The 23,079-nt window shown below is 40.0% G+C and overlaps 1 protein-coding gene across 1 annotated transcript in view; it reads left to right on the top strand.

The window, feature by feature from the left end:
• Positions 1–23,079, top strand: part of AKAP6 (A-kinase anchoring protein 6) — a 486,146-nt gene that overhangs the window by 96,616 nt on the left and 366,451 nt on the right. Inside the window, exon 2 of the mRNA XM_020870415.2 lies at positions 10,893–11,250. Coding sequence (XP_020726074.2) covers positions 10,927–11,250 — 324 coding nt within the window. The 5' untranslated portion in view covers positions 10,893–10,926. The remainder of the gene's footprint in view (positions 1–10,892; positions 11,251–23,079) is intronic.

Genomic DNA, 23,079 nt, shown 5'->3' with positions numbered 1-23,079 from the left:
TTTTATCACACAAAGCAACTCAGTGATATTGGCTGTGCATCCTGTAATTTAACTTAGTGCTGGCACTGTCTGCCTGAAAATAGTATCAGATCCCACATGTTGTCCCCTTCTCGCTACTCACTTCAGGTGTCAGTTGCAAATCCAGATTGTTTTCCTGTGCATATGACTGACTGACTACAAAACAACCCCTTCCTCAGGTTAGATTAATTAGTTAGAACCACTCATAGAACTGAGGAAAACAGGTTACTTGCTAGATTATCATTTTGTCACAAAGGTTATGAAGAATATAAGCGAACAGCCAGATTAAGAGAGACACAGGGCAAAGTCCAGAGGGTCCTGAGCACAGGAGTTTCTGTCTCTGTGGAGTTTGGGATGTACCAGCCACCTCGCCTGTGGATGCTTTCTTGTTCACCAATCTGGTGGCTCTCCAAAGCCTGTCCTTTTGGGTTTTTATGGGGCTTTATTGCACAGTCATGATTAATTAAATCATAGGCATTAGTGTTTGATTCAACCTCTAGCCCCTCTTTCCTCCCTAGAAGTTGAGGGATGGTGAAGAAGGAATTCATAGGGCCTGGACTCCATCTCAGGCCTGTCCGTGCTGGCTGTGCACGGCCACCTCTCCAGTGGACTCTGAACTCTGTGCTTTGTGCCTATGGGAATGACAATGGAAGGATAAGACTCTCTCTGGGCAGGGGAATATTGAAGATCACATCCAGGTTACTCATTGCCTAAGAGGAAACATACCGTAATCACCCCTGCCTCCAGAAAGGTCATAAATTTTTTCCATATCTATCGGGATTATCTATTATTAACTGGTTGGAATGTGACCACGAGCTTATTGATTATTAACTGTTTGAACACATAACATGTGAATGATGGGGTTATTGTAGTTGTATTTACCCTTCCTTTGGTTATGTAAATTTCGAGGAGTTTGGGGTGGTGGGTTTGGACACGTACACATGGGGTATAAAAGATTTTCACAAATGCTGGTTGGGGTCCTTGGCTAAGAGGAGACTCTCCCTTGGGCCTGCCGGTGTAATAAACTGCACTCCACTATCTGCAGTGTCCTTCTGAGTGAGTTTGTTTCCCGGAACGCGTGGCTATAACAGTGGGACCAAAAGTTCCAATCTCTTAATCTGGTTGGTTTCCCTGGCAATCAGCCCCCATCCTTTCTGAAAGTCACCTCCTTAACTTAAACTCAGGTGTGGCTGAAAGAGACTTTATAGAATAACAAGACACTCCTTTCATCATTATGGCTCTGGAGCCAATTCAGTAAGAAGGACAAAAGAACAAATATTATAACGAAAGATGATCTCTTTACTCTTGTGCTTTGGACATTCCCAGAATTTTAGGAACTCTGTGCCAGAAATGAGGATAAAGACAAAATAGATATTCTTACTATAAATCACAATATCACAGTTACTATTGAGATCTAAATTAATCTAATTTATAATTCTTTGTATATGCCTCTACCTTTAACCCAAATCTTATTTTCCTAGTGTTCTGGATTTCAATAAAGTGCCCTATTGTGTGTCTATTTTCATACACTGAGGGGGTCTTCTTACTCATATCCTTCATTTTCTTATAAGATTTTATTAATGATATTTTCCTTTCTTTTACATTTCACCTTCAGGGACTCCTATTCTTGGACCTCTTGAATTGGTCCCTGATTATCTTTCTCTCCTAATTTCTGTCTATTTATCTTTTGCTTTACTTTCTGTGAGATTTCTTCAACTTTATGTCCAGCCATTATATTAAGATTTCCTTTTCTGCTATCATGTTTTTATTTTTCCAAATTCTTCTTTTTTCTATACATTTTTAAAAATAAAATTCTGTTCTTCATGGATACAATATCTTATCTCTGATAATTTTTATTTTTCACCAAATCATCTTCTCATTGCGTAGTCTATTTCCTCCAGGTTGAAGTTTTTTGTTTGCTTCCTTTGCAACTGTTATCCAAATTAGAGTTTTTCCTTAATTTCTGCTAATCCTTAACTGCCTAATCATATTTAGGAGTAGGAGACTAGAAAACTGGTTGAATCTCTGAGTGTGTGGGTAGGCCTGAATGTCATTGTATGGTGATCTGGATGTGCCAGATTTTTGTATTGTGTCTTCTTGGACTGATCAGATCTGCTTGCGGGGGTGGGGGCGGTGTCTCTAGTCTCCTAAATGAAGGATAAAGGCTTTGGAGAGTCAAGTTGCAGAGGAAGACTCAGGGTCTCAGCACTCTGAATGCCTGTTAACTTAATTCACCTATTTTCAAGGTACTGCTATATTCAACTGCCCAGAGCCCCTAAGTCCAGAGATCCTTTGATTGATTCTTTCTGAATAATAATCATCTAGAATTGGAGTGAGTGCAACAACCCAGCAACACAGAATAAGGAAAGACCTAAAATTCTAATGTCTCTAAACATTTTTCAATCAGAATTAATCTTTTCAATGTAGCATTGCTCCTTTATCCACAGTTAGGTGAAACTTGAGGTTAAGGGTACAGTTCCTCAAGACTGTCTAGTTTGCCCAAGATTTCTGATATCAGCTGCAAGTTCTGGGGTCCCCAGGACTGTCCTCACTCAGACCAGATAATGATAAATTTGGAGATTCTCACAGACTCCTTCAGATTGGATAATTTGATAGATAACTCACAGAACTCAGGAGAGCACTATACTTAGGATTGTAGTTTTATTCTAGCAGAAGTGTGCAAATCAGAACCAGCCAAAGGAAGAAACATAGGGCGGAATCTGGGACTGGGAAGTTTCCAGATACAAAGCTTCTATGTCCTTAGGGATGCTTTACTCTTGTACTTGGTGTATAACCAAGTAGTACTGCTACTTGGGGTAGCAATACAAGGAGTATTGCCGACCTGGGAAGTTAGCTTGAGCTTCAGTGTTGATAATTCGTATTGGGGCTTCATTACTTAGGCATGAATGATTGAATGACTGCCCATGTGGTTGCTCAAGGCCCCAGACCTCCAATTGCATTAATGGTCTTTCTGTCTGGTTAGCTCCCATCAGGCATCAACTTGTTAGTGTAGACTAAGGGGCCCACCATGAACAACAAAAATAATCCTATCACTCAGGAAATTCCAAAAGTTTAGAGATTACCTCTCAGGAGTTGAAACGAAGGCCAGACTTTTCTTGGGTAAAGTCAGTTTTTCACTAAATACTTTTCCATCTCCAATGCCAGAGGTATCTGACTCCACCAATTTCAAAATACTTAAAGAATTCCAAGGTAAGATCAGGTTGGTTCTTTGCTCTCTGTGCCACTGTGTTTAGGATTTTGTTTTCTTGGGTTGGCTAAGGCATTTATCACATTCATTTGATTTTCAGCTGCCAAAAATATTAGTTTTCCCTCCCATTCTCGAGTGCTTACACTTAAAACAAATTTCAAACTGAAACCCCACTGCAGTAGTGTTAGTGAGGTTTCTAGAGGGAGCCAAATCAGATACATATATTTAGTTGGCTGTCTCTTTGCAGAAATTGCCCAGCGTTCTTTCATTTTGTTAGTGACAACTATCTGTAGAATACATACTAATACCTAGTAAATAAACACTGAATTAGCAAACACTTCTGTATTGCTTCATTAATAGAGATAACTGACTAATTTAGGCTTCAGAATCTTAAAAGACAGCTTTTCTTTTAGGGTTCATTTCCTTTCTACTTTACATATGGAGGACACAAAAGATAAATAGCCTCTTATCACTTATTGATTTGGGATGAAAATATTGGGACAGAGGAGTAGCTTTTAACTTCAATAGTATCTATTTTTATAATGTTTGAATTACTATTTGTTACTTTTTAATTAATTAAAAATTTTTAGAACAAGAAAAAAGTAAAAACATTGCATGAAATGATCCTAAAAAATTTTCCACTTCAGATATATGATGCTAGGGTTAATAGAGAGCTAAAAATGGAGAACGCTTTTATATTTAATTGAGTAGGTAGAACAGAGCACAGAACTCCTTTAATCACTCTGATCTAAAAGTCAGACTTGTAGTCTTTCTGTCTCAATCAGTCTTTCTTTCTGTTTTTTTATGGGGAATAAAGAAGTTTTTAAGATTACATTTTATATTGATGAAGTTTGCCTGGAAAAGATGTTGATTCTCTCATAATGCTTATTTCTTGGTAAATAAGAGCTTGTATATTGATTTTTCTGTCTCATTCTAGCACACAACTGTAATTCTGTTCTCTTCTTTTGCAGTCTTTTCAGAGTTCCTGATCCCTGTGAGATTCATTTCAAACTCCATTGTATGGTGTTCAAAGTGTTCTTATAACACGGTTGCAGCTTACCTTGTAGTCTTAATTGCTTCTGGTTCCCATCCCATCAAGCTCCCAATTCCTCTCAACACTGAATTATTTGCTGATTCTCCCAAGTTCTTGATGTTGAGGTGTCTTTGTCCATGTATTTCCCCCAGGCTGGAATTCTTCCCCCATCTCCCTTGTATTTTTGCCCATCTAAATCATAACCACTTTTACAAGCCTATCTCAAATGTTTCCTTCTTCAGGTTCTTCCTTATCTTTCCTCTATCCAGGATTAATGCCACCCCACAGGGCCCCCACAGGGCTTTGTTTGCCCACATTCTGCTTATGTTAAAGGTATTAGTAGATGAGTGTGTGTGCGTGTGTGTGTGTGTGTCTAAGGGGAGAGTGGAGGGAGGGAAATTGTCCCCATTAATTATAATTTCCTTGAAAGTAATCTGATGAGTTATATATACACATAGTGCCTTATATATAGTTGATTTCTCAGTAATGTCAGTTGGTTTGATATAAATCTTGTTTCATTTTCTTTCTATTAATAGCATTGACAAAAGTAATGAATATATAAATGATGTATTAGTTTTACAAATCCAGTTCTCCCCAAGACATTTTCTTGAACAACAGAAAGGTGGCTGCCTAATGCTTAAAGGTGATTATTAGCAACTTGGAGTGGGGGTAAGAAATATGAACACTCATGAGCATCTCTGAGTTCATATCCACAAATTTGTGACTGTGGGCACTATTTGCAGCTGATGAGTGTTCGTGCTCCTTACCCCACCCCAAGCGGAGTGAAGTAGCCAACTGAATCTTGGAGTGACAGGAATGGACCACTGCAGTGATGGAAGGAAGACATGGGAGGTGTGATGACTAACTGAGTCAGTCTGGGTGTCCATGCCACAGGAGGAGGATCTAAATACTAATAGGAGGTGGGTGGGGGGAGGGCGGGAGGAGGAGTTAAGCAAGGAAGACAATTGATGAAGTGTGTTATGGCTGACACAAGACCCCATGCTCTGGGCAAAGGAGTTAGCAGTGATCGAGAAGAGACGCAGGAGAGGGCTCATGGTCTCTGTGTGATTAGTAGGAGGAAATCAGCCATTTGCTTGAGGGGACAGCCATATACAAAGGATATATCAAAGGGGAAAAGGATGGGGGAGAGCATCAGTGATAACACCAAGAAGACCTTTTAAATTATAGAAATCTTTCTGGGCCCCACTATTTACAGGCTATATTCATCCCCCTCCCTACTCCTTAAGCCTGTGTACTTGAAGATTGAGCTTCTTCTTCTCACTGATACCCATTTGCAGGCTGCTCTGTTACATAGGAGGATTAGAAAGTGAGCCTAATCTGAGGTTACCACAGTGATTTCACTGAACAGTGTTACCCAGATGAGTGCTAGAGGGCTTGGGGCTGGGAGAGGAGGGCGAAGAAGGAGGAGTGGGTAATGATGGGAACTTCCTGAGGAGCATCTTACAAAAGGCACTCTTCTTCCCCCTAAGTACAAATTTAACTATTTTGTAGGAAGTCTTTGGCTCTCTTCTTAAAGAACTTCAAGCCACTTAAAATTTCTCAACCCTTGACCTCACAAGAGGCTGGGGAGGTAGACAGGCTGCAAGATTTAAAACTAGGTGATGAATTAGAACCTCATTCATCTGGGTAGGCCGAGACATTTAATTAAGCCATTTGTTAAGCTTGTTTTTGTGTTTTCTTTGCAGAGCCCGATTCTAGAGTCCTGGAAGCGGATATAGGGTGCACCTCTTGAGTTCATTTATTTTTCCTTAATGCAGTCAAAGCATGAGAGCTAACCATAGACAAAACCAAAGCATTCCAGTGGAACTTTTTTTCCTCTTTCAAAATGCAGTGTCTCTATGAATAGGTTCTGTGAAGAGTAATTATGAAAATACGACAGCAAAAAAATGAAGAAAAAGAAAAAAGGACACTTAGTGATGCCTAACTTAATTTTCTCCACCTCAGCTCTGTGGCATGTCCTTTGTCGTGAGCATATTTGTTAATTTGGCTAGACTTATGCTTTAGTCTGTCACTTGTTTTTTTGTGGAGTGAGTAGGGTAAGGGAAGATTGACAGTAAGTATTTAGGTTTGGGGTTGATTTACATGATGATAAGACCATCTTTCAAACTATACACATGAAGATGCTCTTGTTTTGGGAAGAGCAGTTTCTTCCTAAGAGATAGGGCCTGAATGCATTTAGCTCAAATTGACTTTGTCAACTGGTTATGTTGCTAGAGTACTATTAATTTATTTGTACATTTAAAAATTTATCCTGCTTTAACATTGCTTGATTTGGGGGTATATGGTCTTGATTCTTCTGAACCATGCCTGGATGTGCTCTGTCCACCCAAATATTCTTTTTCATAGTGATCCTCGTTTCGGCAACTAACTCCTTTTTCTCAGCAGCCTTATCACTGCTTGTTCCCAAAAGGCCAGCCTATAACTGCCCAGGACTGGAGCTTATACATTAGCTTCCAAATAGGGGCAGTGCAGCAGCCCTCTGTCTGCTGGGGATTTAGGGCACTAAGAGTGCATGAAGCTCGTCCTCTACAGGCTCGCCCGTGTCCTGCTGGCATGAAGCAGCCCTGATAGGGGCCTTTATCTTGTTTGGCTGTAAGCAGAGAACCCGAGTGGGGAGAGGAGGAGGAGGAGCCAGGCACTTAATCCTGAAGGACCTTTAGAGACAAAAGCATTTACAGTGAGTACAGCAGCAGATTTCTGGCTTTTCTCTTCTTTTATTTAACAGAGAAAATCACAAGAGAAAGAAAGAGGTGGGCAGTTTTGATGCATGTGTAGCTGCATTTTTTGCTTCCTACTTTGGTTAAAGAACACACTCCTTATTTAAATGTCTTATTCACGTTGAACGTATTCTGCTAACGTCAGGTTTTGACGGAAAACTTGTGGACTGTCAGGGAGGTGGCAGCAGCAGTCCTTGTTAGTGAGCAATCCATGGCATGCTTCTTCAGTTTCTGTAGGATGATAAATAGAGTGTGGTGAGAAAAACCTTCCCACAAAGATTTGTTTTAAAGTTTTTAAATCCTTACTGGCTTTGCCTTTTGCACTTTAAATGTTGAATCTTCTTTGGATTTGTGGAAAGGAAAGGATTTGTGGGAAGATCTATGTTATTTTTAACAGCAGCTGGGATAAAGGTGGTATTATCTCTAATGCTGGAAAGGTGACCACAGATAAGCATTTGATGGGGAAGGGGAACAGGAGGTCATTGGGTTCCAAAAAGCTGGTTGATCACTCCTCTCATACAGCTTCAGAGCCAGAGTTATAACTGCGTAGGTATCCGTATGTACTTGAGTCAGTGCTTCATTTGCATCATCAGAAGTTGTGGTCTGTTGGCTTCCCCACCCCCCACCCCGCTCAAATTTATCTGTGACTGGAAAGGAATCTTATTACATGAACCCCCTGTAAAAGAAAAATACAAAACTTAGAATTTGGAAGAATCTATAGAGTTGTGCTGAATTTCCTATTTGTTTGCATTCAAATAGAGTAATTAATTTGATGGGAAAGCAAGCTTGACTAGTTGAGATAAAGGGAGGAAAAATGCACATGAAGACTGTTATTGTAGATCTCTACAATATGAGGCAGTTTTCCTTTAAAGTATTAATATATCTTGGAAATCAGATGTAATTTTGTGAAAATCAGAAATAGAGGGTGGTTATCCATGGGTGGTACATTTAATTGTGAACTACTGGAATTGAAAATTAAATGTTTATTGTAATTAGTTCCCATGAAAATGGATGATTAATCAATTTAATGCCACTTCCTGGGCTTGCTCTGCTGCTATGACACATACGGTATTCCTTCCCCAGGGGCAAAGCAAATACACAGAAGTTGAAATATACTTCAAGTAAAGTATTGCTTTGCTTTACTGGGTTATGGGAATTCTCTTCACTGTTTGATCAACTAAATATAAAAACATCCCATGCAGGTTGAAATTTTGTGAGAAGCGTTATTGTCTCAAGTGTGTCCGACTCTTTGCAACCGCATGGACAGTAGCCTGCTAGGCTTTACTGTTCATGAAATTCTCCAGGCACGAATACTAGAGTGAGTAGCCATTTCCTTCTCTTGGGGAATCTTCCTGACCCAGGGATCGAATCTGGGTCTCCTGCATTGCAGGCAGATTCTTTAACATCTGTGTCACAGGGTAGATACAGGAAAATTTTGCCTTCACAGCTTGAATATAAGGTTTCTTTGCCCTTTCCTTATGTGTGATGCACATCAGGTATTAATACATTTTTCTTTAATGATTTTATTTGTTTTAATCTACTGTATTTGTCCTTTACATATATAACCACATCTGTGTTATCAGTCTTAACATGCAAACTTCCAGAAGCAAGAATCTTCCATATTTATTCCTCTGGAAAGTCTTACAGACATAAATGGTATAAATAACACACAGTACCTGGTAGCTCAGATGGTAAAGAATCTGCCTGCAATACAGAAGACCTGGGTTAGATCCTTGGGTTGGGAAGATCCCCTGGAGAAGGAGATGACACTCCCTGGAGTATTTCTACTCCAGTATTCTTGCCTGGAAAATCACATAGACAGAAGAGCCAGGCAGGCTACAGTTCAAGGGGTTGTAAAGAGTCAGACACAACTGAGTGACTGAACATAAGAAAGCTCACTCTTCTAGAGTTTTATCCCACTCAGTGAAATTTTGATACGTTCTAATTGATTTTTCCCTAATTTCTCTCTGATTTTTCATTGTTAGTGTATATGCATACAAGGGATTTTGTTTATTACTTTTATATCCTGTGACTTTATTATATTCATTGATTAGCTCTAGTAATTTTCTAGTGGCATCTTTAAGGTTTTTTATGTATAGTATTATGTCATCTGTACACAGAGTTTTACTTCATCTTTTATAAATCTGCATTCCTTTTATTTCTTTCTCTTCTCTGATTGCTGTGGCTAGGACTTCCAAAACTATGTTGAGTAATAGTAGTGAGAGTGGGTACCCTTGTCTTGTTCCTGATCTTAGAGGAAATGCTTTAAGTTCTTTGGCATTGAGAATAATGTTTGCTGTGGGTTTGTCACATATGGCCCTTACTATGTGGAGGTAGTTTCTTCTGTGCCTATTTTCTGGGGAGTTTTTTTTTTTTTTAAATCATAAATGGGTATTGAATTTTGTCAAAAGCTTTCTCTGCCTGTATTGAAGTGATCATATGTTTTTTATCTTTGAATTTGTTAAGATGGTGTATCACATTGATTGATTTTCGTATATTGAAGAATCCTTGCATCCCTGGGATAAAGCCCACTTGATCACTATGTATGATCCTTTCAATGTGTTGTTGGATTCTATTTGCTAGAATTTTGTTGAGGATTTTTGCATCTATGTTCATTAGTGATACTGGCCTGTTTTTTTCTTTTTTTGTGGCATCTTTGTCTGGTTTTGGTATAATGTGATGGAGACATTTTCTTCTGCAATTTTCTGGAAGAGTTTGAGCAGGATTCTGTTAGTTTTTAAAAAACAGTCAAGTCTAGTATTATTGTTATTTTAAAGGTTGCATGTGAGAGTGGTTAAAAATGTGAGGTGTGGATTTCTCCCTTTTGCAATCAGGTGTAGGAAAGCTGTTGAAGCCTTTCTTAGAGAAAAGCCATTCTCTAAGGCAGGTTCCAGTGTGATAAACTTACCTTATAACATAATATTTTGCTCTTTGCAAATAACTTTGTTTTCAAAAATTCATCTGTTAACCCCCTTATCATGTAATTTAAAAAATCAAGAAATTGGGAGAGGGAATATGCTTTAGAAAGCTTCTGAAATAATATGTCATAAGAATAAATTATTCTTAAGGCTTTTGTCATTTCAATAAGTCTTATTATTCCCTGTGCTCATTCCTGTATGGAATGTTACACATTCCAAGTCAAACTGGGAACTTTTTTGTTTATTCCCCCTCCATGTTTATAGGTAAAATAATTTTGTTTTTGTTATTAAGTTAATCTTAAGAATATAAAGAAATATAGCTACTTTCTGATAATCACATTTCATATTTTGATCAGCTGCCTTTCACCTATGGGGAAATGAGGCTATAAACTGACTTGAATGCATAGAACTAGAAAAAGACTTAGAGAAGGACAAGGAACCCATTGCCCCGAGTAGAAGAACTTTTTCCTGAAACTAAAAATAATGTCTATTTAAAATGTTTAAAGTATAAGATCCTGAGCTGTTATTTTATGTCAAATTGGTTACAGAAAAAAGACAAATGACATAGTTAGATCGTTAGTAAACTAATCAACATTATCTTAAAAGAAACCATGCACTTCATTGGTCAGAACTTAGCCACATGACCACAGTGAGCTCCGATGGAGGCAGGGAATGTAGTTTTAAATTCTTGGCAAATGTATACAGAACTGAAAACTAGGATTTTGTTATTAAGGAGTAAGAAGAGAATGGATGTTGGGGTAGGCATTACCATACAGTTTTGTGTTCCTGTTTTAGGCTGAGTCTTGGACCTAGTTGGTAGAAACTCAAAGCACCTCTTTCTGTTTTTGTTATGAGCTATGGTTTCTTAATTTAGAAAGCTGGCTTAATTTAGAAATCTTGTTTCTTCTACGAAGTATCATTCCTTTATTTGGCAATCTTGTCTGACTTTTGCTTTCTTCTTTCCTCTTGCCTTTCAGCTGTTTTGGAAAGAAGTAAGGTTTAGACTTCTCCATGTTAACCATGAGCGTGACACTTTCCCCTCTGAGGTCACAGGACCTGGATCCCATGGCTACTGATGCTTCACCCATGGCCATCAACCTGACGCCCACTGTGGAGCAGGGTGAGGGAGAAGAGGTGATGAGGGGCATGGATCCTGACCAGCAGTACGAAAAGCCTCCCCCGTTACATACAGGGGCCGACTGGAAGATTGTCCTCCACTTACCTGAGATCGAGACCTGGCTCCGGATGACCTCAGAGAGGGTCCGAGACCTAACCTATTCGGTCCAGCAGGACTCAGACAGCAAGCATGTGGATGTGCATCTAGTTCAACTAAAGGTAAGGAAGGTCTCTGGGCTCAGGTCCATTCCAGACAGAAGTCTGAAAGTGGCTGCGGGAACTAGAGCCTGAGTTCTGTAATTCTCAATGAGAAAGCATCCGAGAAGGAAATCAGAGCAACAGGTTTGAAACTATTATTTTTGTAGCTAAACATGGGCAGATTTCTTTCCTGGTTTTACTTTGTGCACTGAGCACCTAAAATAAAACTGACCTCAGGGGATAATGCAGAGAAATGAGGAAAGCAGGGGGACATTTTTGTGCAATGCCATAGAAATCAGTAGTAAAGAATAAAAATATTACAAAAGGTTTACTAAAGACTCTCATAGATTAAAAAAAAAAAAAGTCAAACTGAGCCATGATTGTATATGTATGTGATTACTACCTCCTATTGAAGTCGATGCTGCCTTTGTGGCAAGCAATGGATTCTGGCATGGTGGGGAGGGCAGTGTTTTCCTTTTAGAATGAGTTCTGTCATCCGGTACAATGCATCATGCAGAGAAAAGGTGCTTTTATAACAATTCATCTTAAGTTCAGACATTAAAAAAATGTGTGTGACTTCTTGAGCCCTTCAGAAGCCTGACTCTTGATGATAATGAAATGGAGATGCTAGTAAAGAGTGCTATTAATAGAGATTTTGGCCTGGGAATCTCAAGATACAGGAAATCTTGCCCTCTCATGGCCACTTCTCTCTTCCAGGTTCTCAAAGGAAATACACACTCAAGTCAATGGTGGGCAAAAAAGCAAGGCTGATTTATAACCAATTAGGTTATAAACCCCAAACCCCAATGTAACTTTCTAGTCAGTTAGGTGAGATCTTAAGGAGATCTGCCTAAACTGGTTCATATTAAATGATCTGCAACCCAAGACCAAACAGATTCTTGGATCTTAATGCTTAAATGGCTTATTAGATGCAGCCATCATCGTGAGGGGACAGGACAGTTGAGGAAGCACAGGTGCCCCAAGGCTGGAGCAGATCTAGCTCAGCCTCCTCAGGCTGGCTCAGTAAATCTGGGGCCCAGCTACCCCATAAGAGAGAGTCTTCAAGAAAGGGAAGGGGAGGGGTTTTAGAGAGAAAAAACAAAAAGGCCAGAATGCCAAGGTGTCTTGGCCTCTCCCAGGCTGAGCAGGTGGGGTGATCTTCTTTCTATAGATTCTTAGGAAGGAGAAAGCACCAAAAGGGTATCAGAGGTGGCTGGGAATGAGCTTTACTGGAGGGCCGGCTGGCTGGTCTCCCTCCTGTGGCAGCAGAGTGTTGTGTCCTGCTGCACATCAGTTCCTGCCGCACAGTCCCTTTAATCAGAGGAGCAGCCCTGTAGCTGGAGACGGAAATGGCAACCCACTCCTGTATTCTTGCCTGGAGAATCCCAAGGACAGAGGAGCCTGGCAGGCTACAGTCCATGGGGTTGCAAGAGTCAGACACAACTTAGTGACTGAACCAACCACCACCAGCCCTTTAGCTCCTCCAGATTGGAGACAGAAGGAAGTCGGGGGCTCCTCCGCAATCCTACTCCCCTCTGTTCCTGCTAATGTTGCACTTCTTCTGTGACTCCCATGAGGAAATGCAGGATTGAGTTTGCAAGGATCTAAAATGAGATCCTCCCAACCCAGATATCGAACCCAGGTCTCCCACATTGCAGGAGGATTCTTTGCTGTTTGAGCCACCTGCTGCTGCTGCTAAGTCGTGTCAGTTGTGTCCTACTCTGTGTGACCCCATAGATGGCAGCCCACCAGGGAAGCCCAATTAAGCACAGAATCTTTCAGATTTACACAGAAAATGTGGTAAATGATAAATGAGAGTGGGGGGATGGAAATCTCTTTAGAAGACTCCATTAAAAATGCTAAGGGCATCTAAAAATAATGTGTCAACTGACTACATTTAATTGCATCAATAGTACTTAGGTAAAAACTTAAATTTTCATTCCAGATAGGAACATGAAGTTTTGTATGTCAACCAGGATTTTGTTCAGTGTTGAGAAATCCCCTGTAGGGCAGTTTACTTTTTCTCATTGCAACTGCCTATTACTTTCTCACTCAAAAGGCATCTCACTCTCTCCATCTAGCTCTGTCTGTCTGCCCTGCTGAGAATGGAGCCTGGAGAGCAGGAAGTCAACACAGAGGTCACAGAGTAGTTAATCAATAACATTTTAAGGGCTAAAGTGAAATCGTCTCATGTTAACTTAAATCTAGGAGTTCTTTTATTATTTTCTTTGATGCTTAGTTTATCGGGTGACTTAACCAACAGTCTCTGAATATTCTATAGTAATAGAATTTTCTAATGATAATTCTAATAATAGAGCCCTTCCACCTTGAACCCAAAGTCAAAGAGCTCTGTTGAGTGAACTATGGCCCTGTCGACTCAAGGGTTTAGTTTTGGTCTCCTAATCTGCTTATTTAAGTTTCCCCTCTGTGTAATATTTTTTTTAATCAAGCAAATAAGCATTTAGATACATTAAAAAAATACTTTAAATACATGTCAGTTCTTCAGATTTCCACATTGAATCCCCAAGAAAAAAAGGGCCCTGGGTCACAGAATTTTATATGTGGAATCACAGCAAGACACTCTTGTAGAAGCAGCTCTTAAGTTAGGTGCACACAAAGCAGACAGGCAGGCCCAGGTGGGGCAATGCCAGCCGGGGCAACGCCAGCCAGCTGCTGTGGGGCATCCCAGGTTGTCTTATGCCTTGGTGAATTATTCAGTTTATTTATTATACAGTGAAATAAAAAACAAAAACACCGTCACAAGGATGGGAATACCATGGCTTTAAGGACCATCTTGTTGTTCAGTTGCTAAGTGATGTCTGACTCTTTGCACCCCATGGACTGCAGCATGCCAGCCTCCTCTGTCCTCCCAGAGTTTGCTCAAATTCATGTCCTTTGAGTCAGTGATACTGTCTAACCGTCTCATGCTCTGCCACCCTCTTCTTGTTTTACTTTCAATCTTTCCCAGCAACAGGATCTTTTCCAATGAGTTGTCTCTTCGCATCAGGTGGCCAAAGTATTAGAGCTTCAGCATCAGTCCTTCCTATGAATATTCAGGGTTGATTTCCTTTAGGATTGACTGGTTTGATCTCCTTGCAGCCCAAGGGACTCTCAAGAGTCTTCTCCATCACCACAATTCCAAAGCATCAATTCTTCAGCGCTCAGTCTTCTTATGCTCCAACCATCTAGGCACAGATAATTTCTCAATTTATGTATATACATCACAACATTTTCTAGGAGCCCCAACTTCCTAACAGACATCTTGTGTCTCTAGTGAGCATCTCAAACTGATATGCTCATTGAAAAGCCCTGAATGCCTCCCCAATGCTGTTTTCCTAATTTCAGTAAAAGGCACCACTCTTTTTTGCCAAGCCAAAACATGACTCCACGCCCCACATATATGTCTGGTAAAAGTTCTAGGGATCCATCTTCACAATACGCCCTAGATCCATTCACTTCTCCCCTACACTACTGCTGCCACCGGGGTCAAGCCATGTACTGCTTGCCTGGGTTACTTTTAGAGCCTCTTCTACTATGTTGCAGTTTATTCTCTACATAGCAGCTATGAGATCTTTTAAACCTGTAAATCAGTCATGTAACTCCCTTGCTTCCTGCTGGCTTGTAATAAAATTCAGTTCTCTTCCTGTGGCTCTGTCCTTGCCTACTTCTCTATCCATGTCTCCTATTACTTTCACCTTGTTTATAAAGCTCCAAGCGGATTGAAAGTTCCAAAGAAATGTTAGGCTGGTTCTTGCCTCACAGCTTTTCTTGCATCCTCTGCCTAGAAATGCTCATCCTCTAGCTTGATCTGGTAGCTTCTGGATCCTCATCAAACAGTGAGCCAGAGGCACAGTCCAGTTCTGATATCCAGAGGCACAAACCTGGGAGAGGGTTAAGCAGGGTTTGGGAGTGAGGTGGGACCTGTGCTATGGTTGGTGAAAGGCAAGCATAGAAAAAGGAGCTACCCTTATCTAACTTGTCTACGTACCTCAAACTCCCTTTCACACTGATTGTTCTAAATCTTGTCATCACGGTCTTCTCTACCATCCTGTTGATATATAACTTAGATTAGTTGAGAGATGCTTTTGGAAATTGTTCAGAGTGGGGTTCACCCTCTGATTTTATATTAAATGTCACTTTCTCAAAGAAGCTATTCCTGATCCCTATTCTTAAAACACTCATCTCCTCCCCCAGCAATTATCTAGTCCATTATTCAGCTTATTTTTTGTCATAGTTCTTATCATTAGCTTTAATTTCCTTACTTATATGTTTGTATTAGTTCCAAGGACCTCAAATATATAATTCTCCACTGTATCCCTGTTGCCTAAGGCAGGGGTTGGGCTTCTGTGGGTAGCTTGGTTTGTATCTGTGGTTGGATAGTTAAGCCCAAATCTGTATGGTCAGTGCCTTCTCTCCCCTAGGCAGGCTTGCTCTGGAATTAACAAGCAGGAAGCCTGCTTGGTGAGGATTGAATTAAGACAATGGCGTTGGATGAATCAGGCCCAAATGCATTTGGGACATTACTCTCTCTTGGGAGAGTCTGTGAGTGATTCAGAAATCTTGGAGATCTTGTCTGGGGAGTCTGCCTGGGAGAGTCTATTCTTTCCATAGGTAGCTGTATTGGTCTTCCTCCCACCCCAATTTCAGTTTGACTCCTTCTTTGGTAAGGATTTCCAGTCAATAAACTAGAGGGCCTGGAACAGTTCTTTTTCTTTAAAGGTAACTAAACTTCTCTTCTGGTCATTGTGTTGATCTGAAAGTTTATTTATCAGAGACTACTCTTACCAATCTATTTCCAAGTTCTTAGGGGAAGTTTTCTTGTAACCCTTAGGATGATCTACAAACCACTATTATGAAGTCCCCAAAATGGGAGGGGGTGGTGGTAATTGTTCTAGAGGGTGAATTAAAAATGTCTCACCTTAAGATTAAAATATGTAATCCACATATTTTGCTTCTTAGCTTCCAGATACAAGCTGAGCCATTTTTAGAAACTCTCCCCCACCCCTCCACCCCAACCTGATTCCTTTGGATTCAGAGGCTGTTCTGTGTGGGAAAACCAGAAAAGAACCTTAAAAGGGTTTGACTCTAACTGCAACTTCTGCTCTGAATGGATATATTTGGGTGCTAAATAAGCAAATTAGATACCTATGCTTCCTGATTAACAGTCATCTTAGAGAGAATGTTATTTATATTCCTGGAAGCATGCTATCAGGAAAGAGGCAAAGCTTAGACTAAAAGATGTGGCTGGATGACAAATAAAAGTCTTGAAGTGACTTTACTGGAATCAGCTCCCTAAATAACATGTTTAAGATTCTCAAAGTTAGAACACTGAGTAGATACTGTGTTTATAAGATGTTCTGACTGGGCTATACCCAGACTGAGATGTGCCTGACATCTGGAATTAAATCTAGATACTCAGTGACTCACATGGAGGGCCTGGAAGGCCTGCTGGGGGAAAAGGCTTGAATCCTCTCCACAGCTGGGATTCTCATGTCAGATGTACCTGACGAACTGAAGACAATGGGAGTCCTGGGATGATGAACTCCTGGAACGGGATTCACCTTCATCATGGGGCAAGGAATCTTCCCCAGAGCAGGGAGGGAGTGTGGTTAAGTGTGTTCTCGGTTCTAGAACCCGTCTTAAGCAGCCGCCAGCGGGCAGCATGGGAACCCAGGGAAGGGAAAGGGCTGTGGGCACAGCGTGGAGGACCTGTCTCAGCTGTCTGTGCCTGGCTGCCTGGGCTTCTCTCGTCCTTGCTGCACAGGTATAGAGGGAAAGAATATTCTACTCCCCTTACCACTGGAGCGGAGCAGGCTCTGCCTGTGGTGGCAGAGGCCGTACTGAAGTGGCAGTTGTGGAGTCTACTGGCTGGAACAGTGAGCAACAGCCAGGGTGAATTCTTGGGTACATCCAAAACACACCATAGGGCTTTCAGAAATTCTTTATAACAGAAACTGAGTGGAACTCAACTTCTGACATCATAGTTTAGGGCTTAGAGGATCTGATCTTAATGTTAATAAACTGTCTGAAATAGTCAATTAAAAGATTTTTAAGTAGTTTTCAGTTTGTAATATTTTGTTGTTCAGTCACCAAGTTGTATCCAACTCTTTGCAACCCCATGGATTGTAGCATACCATGCTCCTCTTTCCTCCACTATCTTCTGCCGCTTACTCGTCTCAGTTGTGTCCGACTCTGTACGCCCGCATGGGCTGTAGCCTGTCAGGCTCCTCCGTCCATGGGGATTCTCCAGGCAAGAATACTGTCCTGGGTTGCTATGCCATCCTCCAGGGGATCTTCCCGACCCAGGGATAGAACCCAGGTCTCCCACATGGCAGGCGGATTCTTTACCATCTGAGCCACCAGGGAAGCCCTGGAGTTTGCTCATATTCATGTCCATTAAGTCAATGATGCTATCAAACCATCTCATCCTCTGCCACCCGCTTCTCCTCTTGTCCTCAGTCTTTACCAGCATCAGGGTCTTTTTCGTGAGTCAGCTCTTTGCATCAGGTGTCCAATGGATTGGAGCTTCAGCTTCAACAACAGTCCTTCCAATGAGTATTCAGGGTTGATTTCCTTTAGGATTGACTGGTTTGATCTCCTTGAAGTCCAAGAGACTCTCAAGAGTCTTCTCCAGCACCACAATATGAAAGCATCAAACCTTCTTTGTGGTCCAACTCTCACATCTGTACATGACTAATGGAAAAACCATAGCTTTGACTATACAGACCTTTGTCAGTGAAGTGATGTCTCTGCCTTCTAATACACTGTCTTGGTTTGTCATAGCTTTCCTTCCAAGCAGCAGTCGCCTTTTAATTTCAAGGCTGCAGTTACCATCCACAGTGATTGGAGCCCAAGAAAATAAACTCTGTCAATGCTTCCATTTTTTCTCCTTCATTTTGCCATGAAGTGATAGGACCAGATACCAAGATCTTAGTTTTTGAATGTTGAGTTTTAAACCAGCTTTTCACTCTCCTCTTTCACCCTCATCAAGAGGCTCTTTAGTTCCTCTTCACCTTCCTCCATTAGAGTGGTATCATTTTCATATCTGAGGTTGTTGATATTTCTCCTGGCAATCTTGATTCCAGCTTGGAATTCATCCAGTCCAGCATTTTGCATGATGGACTCTGCATAGAAGTTAAATGAGCAGGGTGACAATATGCAGTCTTGACCTACTCCTTTCCCAGTTTTGACCCAGTCAGTTGTTGCATGTAAGGTTCTAACTGTTGCTTCTTGACCTAAACAGAAGTTTCTCAGGAGACAGGTAAGATGGTCTGGTATTCTCATCTCTTTAGGAATTTTCCACAGTTTGTTGTGATCAAACAGTCAAAGGTTTTTCCATAGTTAATGAGGCAGGTGGAGATATTTTTCTGGAATTCTCTTGCCTTCTTCATGATCCAGCAGATGATAGCAATTTGATCTCTGGTTCCTCTGCTTTTTCGAAATCCAGCTTGTACATCTGGAAGTTCATTGTTCATCTACCGCTGAAGCCTAGCTTGAAGGATTTTGAGCATAACCTTATTAGCATGTGAAATGAGTGCAGTTGTACAGTAGTTGGGACATTCTTTGGCACTGCCCTTCTTTGAGATTGGAATGAAAACTGACATTTTTCAGTCCTGTGGCCACTACTGAGTTTTCCAAATTTGCTGGCCTATTGAGTGCATCACTTTAACAGCATCATCTTTTAGGATTTTAAATAGCTTAGCTAGAATTCCATCACCTCCACTAGTTTTTTTCATTATAATGTTTCCTGAAGCCCACTTGACTTCATACTCCAGAATGTCTGGCTATAGATGAGTAACCACACCATCATGGTTATCTGGGCCATTAAGACCTCTTTTTTGCATAGTTCTTCTGTGTGTATTCTTGCCACCTCTTCTTAATCTTTTGTACTTCTGTTAGGTCCTTACTGTTTCTGTCCTTTTTTTGGTCCATTCTTGCATGAAATGTTCCCTGGGTATCTCCAGTTTTCTTGAAGAGATCTCCAGTCTTTCCCATTCTATTGGTTTCCTCTTATTTCTTTCCATTGTTAACTTAAGAAGGCCTCCTTATTTTGCCTTGCTGTTCTCTGGAACTTTGCATTCATTTGGATATCTTTCTCATTCTCTTTTGCCTTTTGCTTCTTTTCTTTCCTCAGCTATTTGTAAAGTCTCCTCAGACAACCACTTTGCCTTCTTGCATTTCTTTTTCTTTGTAACATATCTTAAGTTAAATGTAGCTTAATGTAACGTATCTTAAGTTAAATAAGTACTAGTTTAAGATCAAAGACCAAATGTCTTTGTTTTGGGGTGAAGACATTTGCCCCAGGAGTAAATATTTTCCCTTTCACTCTTTAGATGGTTGTTTTTCAAAAAGTATATCTCAGTGCGTTAGTGGTTGTGAAATCAATTTAATGAACTAAAGTGCTAAAACAAGTAGAATTACATAAAGTAGGATAAATACTGTTTTGTGAAACTTGGCTTTCATTATATATATAGATGTGCTTGGTCATGATGTATAATTCATGTCTTTCTCTGAGTCAGTGCCAGAACAATTTGATAGTTACTGCTTTTTTCCTTATATCTTTGATATGTACTTTAATTGTGCAATCTATTATGCAAGTAAGGGTAACCTGGTACCAATTTTTGCAACTTAAATTTTGTTTTGTATTTATATGGGGTCAGATGACAACCCCAAAGCATATTCAAATCTCAGAAAATGCTAAAATGAAGCTGATTTCTATGTTTGTAGATATGAGGATGTTGAAGTTTTTTATTTTCCCAAAGCCCAGATTTGTTGCTTGAATCTTCTTTTGGCTAATGTGTCTTCCTCAGGGTGTATCTTCTCAGGGAATATGAATACTAGCTGTCAAGTGTCCTGGAAGTATGATTTCAGTAAAATGATTAACAGTGGAAAAGGTTTTCCTATTATTAATGCTTAGGTTATATAAAGACAGTTGGTATCATCGACCATGAAAAATGGATGAAGTAATAAGATTGATGCTTTTGAACTGCTGTGTTGAAGACTCTTGAGAGTCCCTTGGACTGCAAGGAGATCCAGTCAGTCCATCCTAAAGAAAATTGGTCCTGAATATTCACTGGAAGGACTGATACTGAAGCTGAAACTCCAATACTTTGGCCACCTGATATAAAGAACTGACTCATTTGAAAAGACCCTGATGCTGGGAAAGATCGAAGGTGGGAGAAGGGGATGACAGATGATGAGGTGGTTTGATGGCATCACTCAGTGCCAAATCACATCAATTTGATGACTCAATGGACACGAGTTTGAGTAAACTGAGAGTTGGTGATGGACAGGGAAGCCTGGCATGCTATAGTCTATGGGGTTGCAAAGAGTTGGACACGACTGAGTGACTGAACTGAACTGAACAAGAGTGTTTAATGTTCAAGAAGGCTAATTTTAGATATAATTATGTGAAAAAATGTCTGTCTTAATTGTTGAGTAATTGCCTCTACCCCCCTGCACACATATTCTAAGTGCTAAATAAATACTTTTTGATTGTTGCATGATTAATATTTTTCATGATGATTGTGGAAGATGATCTAAAAATCTCACATCAAGAACATGTTTAATAATACACATGAATATTCTTGGTTAAGACTTGGGAAGGGTGACATGGAAAAAATAACTTTCGTAATTTGTGACACATGTTATGGAAGATCTTTGGGTATGTATGGACCTTAGCCACATGTGCTGCATATTTAGAGTTGAGGATGGGAGGACTAATTATCAAGGTGGCCCAACAAGTTTACTAGATTGTCCAGCTGTGTAATTTTTAATTAGCAATAGTAGAATGGAAAATGATAATTATCACAGGCTTCCCAATTTGAAGGAAACCATATAAACAGCATTTAGGGAAAAGTAATAAATATCATTAAAGGATTTAGAAATGAGTCCAATGAGAAAAATCTAAAGAAACCAGTATTTTGATTAGAGAAGTGTTTTTGGGATCTGTTGCTTAAAAAATAGTTTTAAAATAATGTCAGCATGAACTATCACTGAGCAACAGTAGCCATCAGTTTTTATGATCTCAGGGAGATAGATATTTCTAGGGGCAGCCCCAGAGGTAGGATATGAGTTAATTCTTCCCTTTCCTGGAGAGTTTTTAGTTCAGTAGGATTTACTGAATGCCTAATATGTTCCAGGAGTTTTTACTTACAGTATTTTATTCAATCCTTACCTTAATCCCCTAGTAGAGATGAAGAAATTTAGTCCCAGAAATGTTAGTAGGTGATCAACCTGGGAGTCAAACAAGCTTTCAGAGTCTCAAGTCTAATATTCTTTCTACTTTAGTATTTTAAGCTTCTTCTTAATTTAAAATATTTTGTATTTTGATTCATCACAAGTAGGAATGTGAGGTTTTAGAAATGGCAACATAAATGAAATCCTGAAATTCCTTTGAGAAGGAGTGTTGTTCATAGCTTTTGAAATAGAGAGATGTTTTTCCTCTCCATTGTTTGTTGCTCCTTTGCCCACTCTCTTAATTTCAAAATTTTCATCTCTAAAGAGGGAAACATGTGATCTAATTAAAGTGAACTGATACTAAGGTGTGAATTACTAGTATCCTAACATGGAAGTGGGTAGAGCAAGTGATGAACACCTTTATCGAAAAATGTTAACAAATCAGTTGATTTCCAGGTATGTCATGTGTAGAGAGAATGTTTCTCATCCTTGCTTATGCAGTAGAATCTCCTGGGAATCTTTAACAAGCCCATTTCCCAGGCCCTGTTGTAGACTAGTGATATCAGACTCTGAGTTTAGACCTAGGCATCAGTACTTTTAAAGACTCTGCTGGTGTTTCCAGTCTCAGGCTAGAGTTGACCACCCTGAAAGGAGACACTTTTGAATAGAGGGCTTTTGGATATGTCTTGCTTATTCCATGCATTTTTCCTTTCCTCCCAAATTGACAGCAAGGGATTTATTTTATTTATTTATTTTTTTGACAGCAAGGGATTTAAAATCACTTATTTAGAAGCAAAGACTTCTATGAAATGACTCTTTTGAACTTTTTCAGTTTCCTAAGTGACCTTATAAAGAAGTAAAAATTTTGGGAAGGAAGTAATAAGTCCATGCCAGACACCAGCTCCTATGTTTTAGATGTACTGTTTTACGTTACTTTGGGCTTCCCTGGGGGTTCAGTGGTTAAGATTCCGTGCTTCCAGTGCAGGGGGCACTGGTTCAATCCCTGGTTGGGGAACTAAGATTCCACATGCTATATGGTCAAAAAAATTTTTATTAAATGAATGAATGAATATATACCCATACTCATAATTGTAAGAAATGCCTCAAAATGTTATGTTACAGTCCTAACAGTTTTTACCTACAAAAGAAAAACTGAATCCAGAAAAAGTAAATGTTTCTCTCCTACTTAATTTTCAGAACTTTTTGAGCTAGAAATTATTGTATAGAGCAGTCCAGGCTCAGGACTGCCCACCTATAGTTGTTTAGGTTATATACAAATGGCACCTTTTGAGGTTGTGCAGTTTACTGGTATAACTTTTTGTGCTGCTTTGTATAGGCCTGGGAGATAGCTTGTGCACAGGATGCTTTGCATATGAAAGATGGAAGGACCTTTCCCCTAGAGTCGAGGAATGATGAATGATGTATGTCACTGAACTTAAGAGGAGACACATTTTGAAGGGCCACAAATATTGTAAATCCCTCGGTGGAGTCTGGGCTTGATCCAGTAGTTATAGACACCTACAAACAAAGAAATAGAATGATAAAAACATGGGTCTTGGCATGTATATGTGGGTGTGTGCATAGTAATCTGGGAAGGAGAGAGATGTGAGACAGTTTATGAGGATGTTCAGTAAATGACACAAAGTGGCTGGACTTGGGTGGTGGTAACAG

Source organism: Odocoileus virginianus, chromosome 16 (genome assembly GCF_023699985.2).
Source record: "Odocoileus virginianus isolate 20LAN1187 ecotype Illinois chromosome 16, Ovbor_1.2, whole genome shotgun sequence".
NCBI lineage: Eukaryota > Metazoa > Chordata > Mammalia > Artiodactyla > Cervidae > Odocoileus > Odocoileus virginianus.
Note: the sequence above shows the minus strand (reverse complement) of the source record. Positions and strands in the feature narration are given on the sequence as shown.